This window comes from Balaenoptera ricei, chromosome 9, assembly GCF_028023285.1.
Source record: "Balaenoptera ricei isolate mBalRic1 chromosome 9, mBalRic1.hap2, whole genome shotgun sequence".
Lineage (NCBI taxonomy): Eukaryota > Metazoa > Chordata > Mammalia > Artiodactyla > Balaenopteridae > Balaenoptera > Balaenoptera ricei.
Window position 1 is genome coordinate 95926607 of NC_082647.1, and position 15072 is coordinate 95941678.

General features: G+C 40.1%; 1 protein-coding gene and 1 non-coding gene across 5 annotated transcripts in view; one reads left to right on the plus strand and one right to left on the minus strand.

Annotated features, from left to right (window-relative positions):
* Window positions 1-15072, minus strand: part of SRPK2 (SRSF protein kinase 2) — a 231003-nt gene that overhangs the window by 63205 nt on the left and 152726 nt on the right. For all 4 annotated transcript variants that reach the window (XM_059934136.1, XM_059934135.1, XM_059934137.1 and 1 more), the window contains one exon: window positions 10538-10689. In XM_059934136.1, coding sequence (XP_059790119.1) covers window positions 10538-10689 — 152 coding nt within the window. The remainder of the gene's footprint in view (window positions 1-10537; window positions 10690-15072) is intronic.
* Window positions 14844-14915, plus strand: TRNAD-GUC (transfer RNA aspartic acid (anticodon GUC)). Its single transcript has one exon. It is a non-coding gene; the product is annotated as a tRNA-Asp (tRNA).

Sequence of the window (15072 nt, forward strand, 5' to 3'; positions counted from 1 at the left end):
GCAATGAAGCAAGAAAGAAACTTAAAGAATGCTAAGGAAAAGAAAACTATTTTCAGTTAAATGATAAATGCTTGTGCAGAAAATCCAAAAAATCTACACAGAACACACACACACAAATAGAATTAGCAAAGTTACAGGACACATGGTCAATGAATTAATTATATTTCTACATATCATCAAAAAACAAAAACAAAAGAGAGGAAAAAATTTAAATATGCGCAAGACCTCCACACTAAAAAAACATAAAACATTGCTGAGAGAAATTAAAGGCCTAAATAAATGTGTTACCAAGGCTGTGGCCCCAGAATCATACTCCAGCCCCTCCCTCAAATAGAAACCAATTACTCTTTTTTTTTTCTTTTTAAAAATCTTTTTCTAGAAACCAATTACTCTTTTCTAAGTTTCAGGGGGAAGCTGCAAACAGAAAAAAAAAACAAGAACTGGTTAGAACCAACAAGGCCCAAGATGGCGGAAGATCTGACTTCCAGCAGACCATAAGCCTCATTATACACTCAGTGTAATACATTAGCATGCTAAATGACACACCCCTCAGTGCCTTGACAGTTATGACTGCCACGACAACAACCAGAAAAGCCCAAACAAGGACTGAAGAGGAGAGCTGCATCAGTTCCAGGTCCAAACCATACTCCTGTTCTCTGATAACTCATGAACATTCCTCTCACTCTATCCAAATCCCTCCATTTTACCTCAACCCGCCTATAGATTTGGTGTCTCCACTCGGATTGGCTTGAGAAGTTAATTTGTGAACTAAGTTCCTGCTTCTCCTTTCTTTGGCCATTGAATAAAGTGTGTGCTGTTCCAGTCTCAGCAAGGGTTTCATTACAGCTGCATGAAACTGATGGAAAAAGAACCTCTCTGGACGAGACCAGGGGTCTCAGCCTGGGCTAGAACCCTGGCGTGAGTCCAGCTGACCAATTTGGTAATAAATGGACACAGAGATGTTAGTGGTGCCTGGGAGGAAGAAATTTCCTCTACCTTTCTAGGTTGTTCTAGCTGGTCTAAGAATTAAATTGACAGGTTAAAAGGAGAAAATCAAACAACAGTTTAATGACGTGTATATACAGGAGAGGCCCAGGAAAACTGAGTAACTCTCCAAAACGACCAAAGCCCTCATCTTAAATACCATCTTCAGGATGTCGTGGGTAGTGATTTGGGACTTCAAAGGGAAGGAAAGCCATTCACATGGAGATGGAAAAGCAAATACTTGGTAAATGGCTGTGACACAGACACAGAGCCACAGAGCGGACTCTGATTTCTAGGCTCTGCTGACTCCCCCATGACACCTAGCCCACATTCTTTGCAGACACCTCTGATGACAGTTCTATTCCTGTCAGGGAACATGCCCTCTATCTAAGTTCTTTTAGGCATTTGGGGGAAAGTCAAAGTTTCTTCCTGAGTCTTTTGGGCCTTTTCAGCTGGAAATAATCCACATGCCAAAGAGACTTCAGGGATGGCAAATTTTGCTCCTCTACAATGGATTAGAAGATCAATACTACTAAACACATGTCTAAAATATTTGTATTTATAAGCTGAGGCTGACATTATACATAAATACAAAGGAACTAGACAAGTCAAAACCCATTCTGGAAGAGAAGCACAAAGTTGGAGGGCATCCACTACCCAGTTCAAGACTTACTATATAAAGCTACACAAATCAAGGCAGTGTGGAATAAGAGCACCAACAGACCAAAAGTGGAATGGAACAGAAAAGAGTCCATAAATAGACCCTAATACATACAGTGAATTTATTTACAAAGGCACCAGGCAATTCCATAGGGAAAGAAGTGTCTTTTCAACAAATGGTGCTACAACAACTAGACATAAAAGTATACAGAAAAGAAGAAACCTCCACACCAACTTCACACCTTACTGCTGACATTTTGGTATAGCTCTTTCACCCTAAATACAATTTTAAAAAGAGAGCTGATCATACCACAAAGGTTCTTTTGCCTTTTAATGGCCAACATTAAATTTTGAGACTTAGTAAAATTCAACCTGTGTAATCTTGTGGGATCTCAGTTCCCTGACCAGGGATTGAACCTGCACCCTCGGCAGTGAAAGCGCCAAATCATACCCACTAGAACGCCAGGGAACTCCCAAGGGTTCTTTTTCTATTCTGCCTTCCTTCAGGTTTTTAAAAAAACGTATTTCTAGATGATGTTTTAATTTACTTCACGTATAAATTTCTCATCCTCATATTTATCCTCTACATGATGCTGCCAAATTACTCTTCAACCTAATCTATAGGTTGCCCATTTTGTAGGAAAACAAAAGCTTCTCAGAGACACCTCTCCCAGGCTCCAGGATTTGGCCAGAGAAATGCCCACCCCCATCAATAAAGTCCAATTCTTTTTAACTGGCAAGGGCCCCTTTACATTTTCTATAAAGTCTCTTCTTTTACCTCTAACCAAATACAACTTCATTCCCTTCATATCCTCACCAATTTTCCTTTTTCTCCTCTTATAATTAGTTAACCATACAAAAAAGGTGAAGAAAGGCGCTTAAGTAGCTTCTTAATCTAGTCCATTCATTCATTCATTCCATAGTCAACAGGCCAGATTGTTCTATCTTGGTTCTAGTGAGGAGCAGGAAGCAACAAGACAGGCAAGGCTCTGCTGTGAAGGAGCTTATATTCTACTGGCAAAGTCTATAAGGCCATGAACTCCTAGAAAATACAGATTGTTTCTCATTTATCTTTACAACCCCTGTAGTAAAACACAACACTTTACAAATAGGAAAGCCTCAAAGAATTCAATTGTTAGGCTAACTAAAGCTTAGTGATCAATAAATACCCATGTCAGTAGTGATTCACAGCAAGGGGCCTGACAGGTGTTGGAATTGCCTCAGTCTCCACGAAAGGAATGCAATGAAGCCTCATGTAATAAATTCAAGGGCATACTACCGTCTTCATATAGTTAAGCAGAGTCTCTTCTCAAGGCTTCAAGTAAGCCAAATTAAGCCTACTAATTTTTAAAAATGCATACAACCGTGGTGAATTAAGTATTCATGCAGAATTAGTGGTTTTAAGGAAGAGAACTGTGAATGAATAAAGGTTATCTTTTACTTATCTCAAAAAGAACAGAAACTAAAGACCACATTTCTGGATGGACCTGGAGATTATCGTACTAAGTGATGTAAGTCAGACAGAGAAAGACAAATAAATGATGTCGCTTATATGTGGAATCTAAAAAAAAAAGATGCAAATGAACTTATTTTCAAAACAGAAACAGACTCACAGACTTAGAAAATGAATTTATGGTTACCAGGGGAGAAGGGGGGCGGTGGGGATAGATTGGGAGTTTGGGATTGTCACGTACACACTGCTATATTTAAAATAGACAACCAGGGACTTCCCTGGCGGTCCAGTGGTTAACACTTCGCCTTCCAATGCAGGGGATGCAAGTTCAATACCTGGTCAGGGAGCTAAGATCCCACATGCCTCGGGGCCAAAAAACCAAAACATAAAGCAGAAGCAATATTGTAACAAATTCAGTAAAGACTTGAAAAATGGTCCACATCAAAAAAAAAAAAAAACAAAAACCTTAAATAAATAAATTAATCAATTAATTAATAAAATAAAACAGACAACCAACAGGGACCTACTGTAAAAAAAAAAATTAAAAAGACTACATTTTCATAAAATATTTGAGCTACATGACACCATTTCTAAGGCAACTTCGTGTAATGTATACTGCTTTTTCTTCTTAAAAAAAAAAACAAACAAAAAACCTGAAGCTATAAAATAGTCATAAGTCATAGATTCTGGGCAGAGAAAGAAGACCAATAAGAAATTAAACCACCAACATTAAATTTTGAGACTTAGTAAAATTCAACCTGTGCAAACTTTTCACAAATGGAAAGTGAACACACAAGGGTAAAGGCAATTTGTGTATAAGGAAGCCATTTGACATTTTTCTAGTGTGCAAGCATTCATATTGTTTACCCTATGTTTTGAAGAAGATATTCCCAAATTCCCACAGAAGAGCTCGGGGGCACTGTGGATGATTTTAAGAAAATTTAAAGCAGAAATAAAGGGTCTGTACTCTGATTTGTGTGTCCTTCATGGCATGTCAACCTCCTCACCCTGACACGCCTTCTCAGATACACAGGTAACACCAGTGCTGTCCTGCCCTTAGTTGAAGCTTAACACCAGAGACAATTTCTTCACCCAACCAGAAATACTTACTGCACAGTAGATGGTTCAAATGCAGTGGGATTAACAAAACATACAGCCCTTGACCACAGGAAATCTTTCAGACTGAGGAGAAGGAGCTCAGAAACAAACGCAAAAATAAATGTATAATCACACATCATGATGAGTGCTACGGGGGTGGGGAGTGGAGACTACTGTGGGTGATAAAGGAAGAGGCCTAAATAAGATGTGATAGGGATTTAAAGAAGGCATAAGGAAATGACACGTTTCAGTACCAAGTCAGACCACAACTATGTTGAAATCGATGTCTCCAAAAACGATGCAAGTGATAAACTGAATACAAGGTGCCAACTTACCTAAAAATGATTTAGGAGAGCCACAAAACAGGATCTCCAAGGAGTCAGTCAGTGCAGGCAAGCATGATACACCAAAGCGATGTTCCTACTTTCACCATTTACTCGTCCTTGGAGTAAATACGTGCTGAGCATTCTGGGGAAATTTTAGAACACAGGTAGTTCAAAGCAGTAATTCCCCTTACACAGCAAATCAGTCACACAGTGTGAAGTGAAGGCAAGGGTCACTTCTCTTAGTCACAGATTTGGAGTTTTAGAGGAATGGTACATGCCTCAGGTGAGCCATCCTTAGCTTCAATGTGCAGAAAAATCACTGGATGAACCTGTTAAATACTTGGAGGCCGGGTCCCACTCCCAAGGATTCCAATTCGACTTAAGAGTCCAGCCTAGAAACGTTCTGATGCAGGTGGTACAGGTCACACTCTGAAAACCCACATTAGACTAAAACCTCCCCAGAGGAGGAGGTTTTGCCCTGATGAAGAGGCTTTCAGCTTAAAAAAGCAAGCAAGTACAATATTACACAGGGGCCTCCTAGAACTGTTTGCTTACAGGCTGACCCTGTGCCTGACCCTTGTTATACTCTGGGCTTGGAAGAAAAAGTCGGAATAAACCACAGAGCCTGCTGCTACAGTTCCTGCCCCAGACAACTGACCAGAGGTAACACAGAAGAACAAGGAGAGAGAGAAGCAGTGCTGACCACTCTGTCTGCAGAGGCCAGAGAAACACGCGTACCACAAGCGAGGCAGTTAAGACCGCTAAGGGGGTCAGCACAAAAGTACAGACGGGGACACACCCGAGAAGAGAATGATGGAACAAAAACAGAACTAAGGAAAATAAAATTCGTATTTCTTAAGAATCTTCTATGTATCAGGCAGTATGCCCTACTGCACATATGTGTCTCATTTTATTCCTCAAAAAATCATCATTGATAGGTGCTGTTATATATTCTATTATATGGAGAGATGATATTATAGATGAAGAAACTAATAAAGCCTAGAGCAAAGGTAACTTGTCTGAAGATACAGAAATGGAAAGCAACAGGGCCAGATTTTGAACCCAGCTCTTTCAGACTCCAAAGTCCATATTCCGCCCCCTGGACTCGTGGGTAGGAACATGCTAGCTGTGAAGAAAGGAAAAGAAGACTCCCAGGCCGCAGAGACTGCCAAGTACAATAGAAAGGAGCAAAGAATAATGCATTAGCAATATCAGAACTTTAAATAGTGGCCTTTTTGTTAAAAAGGAGTTAAGTTTCACAAGCTTTGAATAAGGAAAGACTTGAAAAGGTAAAGAGGTAAAAAGAAGGTAAAAAGTTAAGATACAATTTGGTTCATCATGAATGATTCAGAATTGCAGGAACCCAAATGCTTATTGCAGCTAAAGGTAGGTGATGGGATTCCAGGTGACCTTCCACACTCCGACCCCCAAAACACCTATAACTCCTATGATGAACAAAAATGTCTTTTGTAAAGAGAGAGAGAGAAGATGTGGTATATTTTGTTTCTGTTGATGTTTTATTTTATTTCAGGACTATTAAGAACTGCCTGGTGAGGCAGAGGTTCTCCAAGAATGAAGTCAAAGGAAACAAGCGGAGACGTGAAGTGACAGAAGAGAGACAAGCCACCTCCACAGACTAAGCAAAACATACCCTTAGACTGTGAAAGGCAGCCCTCCTCTTCCCTCTTCCTGAACTCACTCCACAGCCCTTAGGTACTGCCAAGCAACAAAGGACGTCTAAGGACAGGCTAGGTGTTGAGGAGAGGGGAGACATGTCCAAAACGGCAGTGACATACAAGGAAATTAATCTAGTCAGTAAACATAATGAGGATAATGACAGCCTAGTCTCTTACTGCCAAAGAAAGAAACTATAGATATGGTAAGGATAAAACTGAGCTGAATCCCCCAGCATTACAGTGGAAATGAGATATATTAAACTCATGGATTTTAATATATGCATAAATAAAAACAGAAATAAATATTTAGAAATATATACACAAAGGAAGTGTGTGTGTCCTTAGCTCTGTGCTAAGAGACCTAGAAGCAGTGACACCCCAATAGTAATGATCTCATCTAATGCCCAGATCTTGTTTTCTAAATACTGTTCTTCTTTAAAAGAAACCAGGGATCTTTGTGGAGAGAGCTGATTCCAGGGCTGGCATACAGATAATACAAGATGAACTGGGAACATCTTTTTTTTTTTTTTTTTTGATTAATTTTTATTGGAGTACAGTTGCTATGCAATGTTGTGTTAGTTTCTACTATACAGCAAAATGAATCAGCTATGCATATATCCCCTCTTTTTTGGATTTCCTTCCCATTTAGGTCACCACAGTGCATTAAGTAGAGTTCCCTGTGCTATACAGCAGGGGTCCCCAACCCCTAAGCCGCCGACTGGTACCGGTCCACAGCGTGTTAGGAACCGGGCCGCACAGCAGGAGTTGAGTGGCGGGCGGGCAAGCTAAGCTTCATCTGCCACTCCCCATCACTCGCATTACCGCCGAACCATCCCCCCACCCCACCCCCGGTCCGTGGAAAAATTATCTTCAATTAAACTGGTCCCTGGTGCCAAATAGGTTGGGGACTGCTGCTATACAGCATGTTCTCGTTAGTAATCTATTTTATACATAGTATCAATAGTGTATATGAGGAACATCTTATTTGAAAGTAAGAAAGGATTTAAAGAATGATAGGGGGGCTTCCCTGGTGGCGCAGTGGTTTAGAATCCGCCTGCCAATGCAGGGGACACAGGTTCGAGCCCTGATCTGGGAAGATCCCACATGCTGTGGAGCAACTAAGCCATCCGTATGCCACAACTACTGAGCCTGTGCTCTAGAGCCTGTGAGCCACAACTACTGAGCCCGTGTGCCACAACTACTGAAGCCTGCGTGCCTAGAGCCCGTGCTCCACAACAAGAGAAGCCACTGCAACGAGAAGCCTGCGCACCACAACGAAGAGTAGCCCCTGCTCACCACAACTAGAGAAAGCCCGTGCACAGCAACGAAGACCCAACGCAGCCAAAAATAAATAAATAAAATTTAAAAAAAAAGAATGATAGGGACTTTTCCCATCAACAGAAGAATGGATAAAGAAGACAAGGTACACACACACACACACACACACACACACACACACACACAGCGGAATACAACTCAGCCATTAAAAAGAATCAAATTTGCAGCAACATGGATGGACTTGTAGGGCACTGTGCTAAGTGAAATAAGTCAGAGAAAGAGAAATACTGTACGATATCACTTATATGAGGAATCTAAAAATTACAACAAACTAAAACTAGTGAACAAAAAAGAAGCAGACTCACAGATATAGAGAACAAACTAATGGTTACCACCAGTGGGGAGGGGGGTAAGGGCAATACAGGGGTGGAGGAGTGGGAGGTATAAACTACTGGGTGTAAGACAGGCTTGAGGATGTACTGTACGCAACATGGGGAATATAGCCAATATTTTGTAATAACTGTAAATGGAAAGTAACCTTTAAAATTGTAAAACAAAATTTTAATTAAGTTAAAAAAATAAGCGTTTACATTTATGCTAAACTAAAAAAATAATAATAAATAAAACAAATGACACAGCTTTATACGTACTGATACAGAGTGACTTCTAATATATACTGTGAAAAAATAATGTGTAGAACAAAAAAGAATGATATGAACTTTTCAAAAGGACAGAGAATCAACCTGAAGGGGCTCCTAATGGCCAGGTTGGGAAAATCTAAGCATCAAAACAAATAAGGAGAGTAAATGATTATAACCCACTGAGTAAAAAGGAAATCTATGAATGAGTACATCTGAGATACACAGACAGATGGATGGGAGGGAGGGTTAGGTAGAATAGAGGGAGAGAAAGAAAGAAGAGGAAGAAGGAAGTAAATTTCTTGAAAAAAGAATATTTACAAAGGTTCAAAGTAACTCTCAACAAAATGTTTATTAATTACCAGGGGGTAAAGAGTAACTTTACAGTAGAGCTATCTGGCAGACACCAACCTGAACAAGTGATTGACATCAACTGTACTGGTATAAATCAAAACCATGTACCATCTGATAGGATTCAATGAGAAGAACACTTCTCAGAGAACAACACTATTTTGGTATTCCAAATTGAGAAAACATTATACAAAATAATTGGCCTGCATCTTCAAAAATGTCAAAGCCATAAAAGCCCAGAAAAGACTAAGGAACTGTTCCAGACTAAGGGAAGAAGAAAACAAAATGCAATATGGTTCTTCAATGGATCGGTTTCACAAAAATAACAATACTGGGCAACTGGCAAAACTTGAATGGAGTCTGAGGACTGAATGGTAGAAGTATATCAACATTAACTTCCTGATCTTGATAGTTGTATTGTGGTTAACATAGGAGAACGTACTTGATTGTAGGCAAAACATACTAAAGTACTCAGGGGTGATAAAGCATCGTGTTGGTAACTTAAATTCAACCCTTTCCAGTGGGAAAGTTATCTATTCTATTGGGGGGGTGGGGGCATTTCTTTTCCCAGACATTCCCAATCAACTCCATGGGCTCCTTGAAAGCATTTGTCAGTTATCTTAAACACCTGTTATGGTCTATACCACAAAAGAGCCAGGTGTGAGGCAAATATTCTCATTCCAGCAGTGGGGAGCCTATGACCTGAAGAGAACAGTTCCTTCACACCAACGTAATGTTTTGGCCTAAGCAGCAAAATCAAGACAGTTGTCCGCATTTCCTCTTCAAATAACTTCATTTTCAAACGAAGAAATGCAGATTAAGAAGGAGGATGGAAAACATCTTCTTTTCCATATTAAAAGGCATAGATCTTTACCTTTGGGGTCATAATCACTACTCAAACAAATGCTAAAGATCAACATTCCATTTTCTAAGGAAAACATGATTCTATGTGTAGAAATCTACACCTATGGAAAAATCACGTTAGAGCGTGATTCTTAAACTTTTCAGAGCAGAATGTTAACTTTTGCTTACTCGTAACTAAAAAGTACATTGTTCCTTAACCAACACACAAAGGGCCTGCAATCACTAGATAAATTGATACTAAGATACAACAGAGCCAAAGAGTCATTAATGCTTTATGGCCTGAACATGTGTGCATCTCCTGCCATCTATTCTTAAGCCGTATAGAATCTGATTTACATTTTCCTTAATTTGTAGCAGATAAATGTCTCATCAACTGTTCAGAAGCTAAGAATTCAGATTGTGATACTTTTCTATTAGAGGGAATTAAAGTCCAAGTGAGTAAGAAGAGGCAGCAAATGGACTGCCTTTCCTTTCTCCTAGATTCTTGGGATCCAGTCTACACAGAGTATGGGGTCTGGATCAAACTGTTTTCAATACTCATCACACAACATGCTTGCCTTTTAGGAGTTTAGCTATATGCTCTTGGTCTTTACGAAACGTCAATACACGAATACTCCACTTGAATAATTTCTATGTATTCCGTGAAATCATAGCTGAAAACATAATCCACTACGTCACAATGGCAGAACCCACAAACTGTCTTTTTCGTTGAGTACAACACCAGGAAACAAATGGACAGACTTTCTTTCCACAGACAATAAATACTATGTAACTCAATGCTGAGAAGAGAAAGGAACAGTTCCTTATTAGTCTTAGCAGCCAAGAAGCTCAAATCCAATGTAGTGAACAGCAAGCAGTTTAATTGGCTCCTCCCGTAGGGGCTTCGTACCCTCTACTGTCTGTGCTCTTCGCAGATGGTTTACTATGTTTTTATCTTTAATAGTCCTGCTTTATACCATCTTTTTAATTCTACCAGCAGATTTAAATCCTCTTGAAAGTACCCAACATATGTACGCACACATGTATTTATTTTCCTTCTCTTACAAATTTTCCTTCTGATATCTCTTATATTTTCAGGTAGCATTCTACACTTAATGATCTAAAAATTTTTAACGATATGGACACCAAGCGGCTAATTTAATAAAGACCAAGGAGTCTGTGTCATTAACCCCCCTCGTCCTCTCCCGGTGGGGAGGGCAGGCGCGTCACCTTTGCAGTAGTCTGCGGGGTCCTCCTGCTCCTCATCGTCTGACCCCAGGATCTCCTCCTCTGGCTCCGGGGGCGCAGGGTCTGCCAGAGGCGGTGGCGGTGGAGGGGGCGGGGGTGGAGGAACCAAGGGAGCTTTCTGTTGAGGCTCCGGCCTGAAACAGAGGAAGGACAATTTCTGTTTACTCAGAAGTAAACCCTGCATTATGAATACACTTGAGAGTTTCTTAATGTGGGAAAAAATAAAACTTGTCACACACTAAGAAGAGATGCTGATTAATGTTGCTTCATCCACTTTAGCTGAATTCAAGTAATGTTTCAAAACACAAGTGGGGGGCGGGGGGGGGTGACTACCCTTATTAACCAAGGAATATTGCTGCAGGCCTATTTTCACTCCAAGTGTCATTATTTCTTAAGTCTTGATAATATTATGAATTGTAAGTGAAATAAGAGTTATCTCCCCACGATACACAGCCTTAGTAGTTAGAACACATCCCCCAGAGATTAGAAAAAGACAGAGGAAAGCAACCCTGGACTTTAAAAAAAGGGCTTATTTTCCATCATTTTAAAATCAGAATTCCTTTCCCCATAGAAACAGTAGGAATGCGGTTAGGTTTCCTGGATAACTCATAAAAGCCAACTAATGTATACTGTAATGTACACCTTGCTTAGCAAGACAAGAACGCTGTCCCAAACTGGAAATTAAACAAAGAAAACATCCACTGCAGTCAAATACAAATACAATCCGTACATCAATGCAAGACTTCCAAAGGTTATTTCTAATTGTTACAAAAAGGCTAAATGTTTAGTATACTCTTTTACAAAAGATAGGAAAACCTATAATACTAAAAACAAATAAACAACTTAAGAGGTTACAGATGTAAACCCTTCAGATATCTAGAATAACTCAGGACATATTAAATACATTTGCTTAGAAGTAAAGCATTCATAATGCAATTCTATAAAATCAAGCTTTCACTTATAAAATTTAACTGCTCCTTCTAGCCACATCCCAATGGGGAATCTTGAACCAAAAGTCTCAACTGGATGCAGAACCCCTCTTGAGCTGCAAGCTGCCCTAACAACAGGACCACCACCGCTCTCCCTGAGCTGGCCATAGCTCTACAGATTAAAAAGTGGGGAGGGAAAAGATACCGAGTGGTAGGCGCAAGGGGGTTCGGCTGATGGACTGTTCCCCAGAGGCAGTTTCAGTGGGATGAAAAGAGGGCCCCTAGTCTGGGGAGCAAGGGGAACCTCACAGCCACTGATGTGGTAGATAACGGCCATTTTTTTTGGCCTGCCCAGTACTGATGTTCCCTTTCTAAAAGCATGTTTTGGAACACTGCTACTCCCTGCACAATGAAAGGCTGGCTCCAGTCCTCTCTCCTCGCTGTGGTACAGCCTAGGGCACAGAGCCCTGGAACCTTGCTTGACAAGGTCAGCCATCACAGGGTGCAAACTATCCTAGCTGCTAGTAAGAGGCAGGGCCAGAGGAGCTGCCCCTTTCTAAGCTGAACCTCTAAATTCTTGCCAAATCTAGGAGCCCCCAAATAGCCTTTAGCACGCTGCCTTCAGCCTAAGGTAGTTACAGCTCATTTATGTGGGTTGCCACCAAAAACTCAAAGTGCCACAGCAAACGAAGGAAGGCAGTAGAAACACCAGCAGTCATGAGGATGGGGTGGGGATCACACCCCACAGGTAACCTTACAGGTCAACACTGGCAAGTATGATTACCTTTGGCAGGACAACTAAAGAATGTTTATAATCTGAAAATGACTTGTATTGATTTCTACTAGCTAGAATTTATGGAGGCTCAAAGTTACAGCTCCCTAGGTAACAGACATTAGGACAATGGTGGTGACAACATTCTGAATTAACCGTGCCTCATGACGGAGTACTGAAAGGGAGTCATCACAACCAAACACCAACATCACTGCCAGGACCTCCAAAAAAATCCCAAGAGACCTTATGGAAGTGCAGTCATCTTTCTGGCAGCCTTGCAAGTGCTCATTTTCTTTTTAATAGACATGCCTTTACTGAAAGTAAAATGGTCCTAGGGAAAAGAGGTCTGAGGAAGGGGAGGTAGGAGAGGAACTGCACCAGTTTCAATGCTTCCCCAAAGGGAAGAGGTTAGAGAAAAGATTTACATGACCCATTCCTGGGGGTGGAATCTATCTATTTGACAAATTTGCTCAACCACAAATACTTTCAAGTTGACTATTTCTTCCTAAGAAATTTTATATGAAAAAATGAAGAGATTCTCTAAATTAAAAAAAAAAAAAAACCCAAAAAACAACAACACATATTCCCTGTGGAGACTATGTAACAACTAATGAAAAGGGAAGGACTGGAAGATCTTGTTCCACTGGTGCAGGGCGCTGCTACGCTCGACACCACTGATACTTGGGCCAGGAAACTCATGGCTGTGGGTGCTGTTTCGTACGTTGTAGAACGCTGTCAGCCTGGCCTCCAGCCACTACATGTCAGTTGTGATCATCATAGACATGTCCAGAGACAAAGCAACCTAAATGTCCATCAACAGAGGAATGGATAAAGAAGATGTGGTACATATATACAATGGAATATTACTCAGCCATAAAAAAGAATGAATTAATGCCAGCAACATGGGTGGACCTAGAGATTATCATACTAAGTGAAGTAAGTCAGACAGAGAAAGACAAATATATGATATTGTTTATATGTGGAATCTAAAAAAAAAAAGGGTACAAATGAACTTATTTACAAAATAGTAGTAGACTCACAAATGTAGAAAACTTATGGTTACCAGGGGATGAACGGGGCGGGGGATAAATCAGGAGATTGGGATTGACAATATACGTACTGCTATATATAAAATAGATAACTAATAAGGACCTGCTGTATAGCACAGGGAACTCTACTCAATACTCTGTAATGGCCTACATGGGACAAGAATCTTTAAAAAAACCAACACTGGATATATGTATATGTATAACTGATTCACTTTGCTGTACACCTGAAACTAACACAACATTGTAAATCAACTATACTCCAATAAAAATTTTTTTAATCATCACCAAAAAAAAACCTATGCCCAGACACTGACAAATCGGGGGGGGGGGGCAGTGGTGGCAAAATGATGCCCATGTGAGCACCACTTCATCGGTGGCATTTGCTACATATACCTTTACCTCAATGGAATAGACTGTATCTATGATAAGGGAGAAGAGATTCTAATTTTCACATGCCCATTTTCTCTAGTTTGAGAGGCTCGGGTATCTTTATCATAATGTGTGTCTCTTGATGAGCTGCCACGTCACTTGCTTAACAAAATTCTCAGACCCTCTGGTGTCAGGGAGAGCCATGCTGAACAGGCAGGCAGATAGCTCCCCCAAAGCCAGTTCTATCAAGTTAAAGGGATGAGTCAGGGTACCTTGAAATACAGAGGAGGTTGAGTAATGGTGGTGTAATATCTTGACTGGCTATCACATCAAAACATCTAGAACTCTGCTGTCCTCTGGCCCCACGTGGGTGCTGAGCACTTTAAATGTGCCTAGTCCTTACTGAGATGTGTTCTAAGTGTAAAATATGTACTGAATTTCCAAGATTTAGTATAAAAATGTAAAATATTTTATTAATAATTTTATATTTATTACATGTTAAAATAATAATGTTTTGGATATAATAAATTATTAAAATTAAATTCATCTGCTTTTTACTTTTTTTTTAAATGTGGCTACTAGAACACTTTAAATTACAAATGAGGCTCACATTACATTTCTATTAGATGGCACCACTCTAGACCCTCAGATTCAACAATAGCAGAGGAGTGTCCTGGCAGAGATTCCTGGTCACATCAGTGAATATTTTTTTCTGAGGTTTCTCCCAGTAACCTGCTTCACACCAATTATCACCAACTCTCAAATTACCCAGTTCATCACAGTAAGATAAGTACACTGTAACTACCAAATGTTACAGTCCAATCACTGACTCTTTTTCATCCCATCCAGCCTTGTTACTGCCTACCGCACAGGAAAAACACAGTAAATTTGTCTTAGGTCAGATGTACGTAAGAGAGAATGATGCCACACTGTCTTTAAGGCTGGCTTCTTCAAAGTGGTCTCTGGTGGCTTCTACAGCACCTCAAAGCCTGGTTAAATCTCAACTGTTTAAAAGATCAAGAGGTGATCTTACCAAGTGTATACTCATGAAATACATCAAGCGATTAAAAAAAAAAAAGACAACTTTCATTAATCCTATTGAAAACCATCAAGAAGTTATTTCAAAAAACAAACCAAAAAATTATTACATATAAGAATTAATAGGGAGTTCCCTGGTGGTCCAGTGGTTAGGACTCGGCGCTGTCACTGCTGTGGCCTGGGTTCAATCCCTGGTCAGGGAACTAAGATCCTGCAAGCCATGCGGCGTGGCCAGAAAAAAAAAAAAAAAAAAAAAAAAGAATTACTAGAAGCACATAAGCCGTGGGGGGAAAAACTCATAAATATTTTCAACAACAGTGCCAACACTACTAAATGGTGAAAGAATAGTCTTTCAACAAA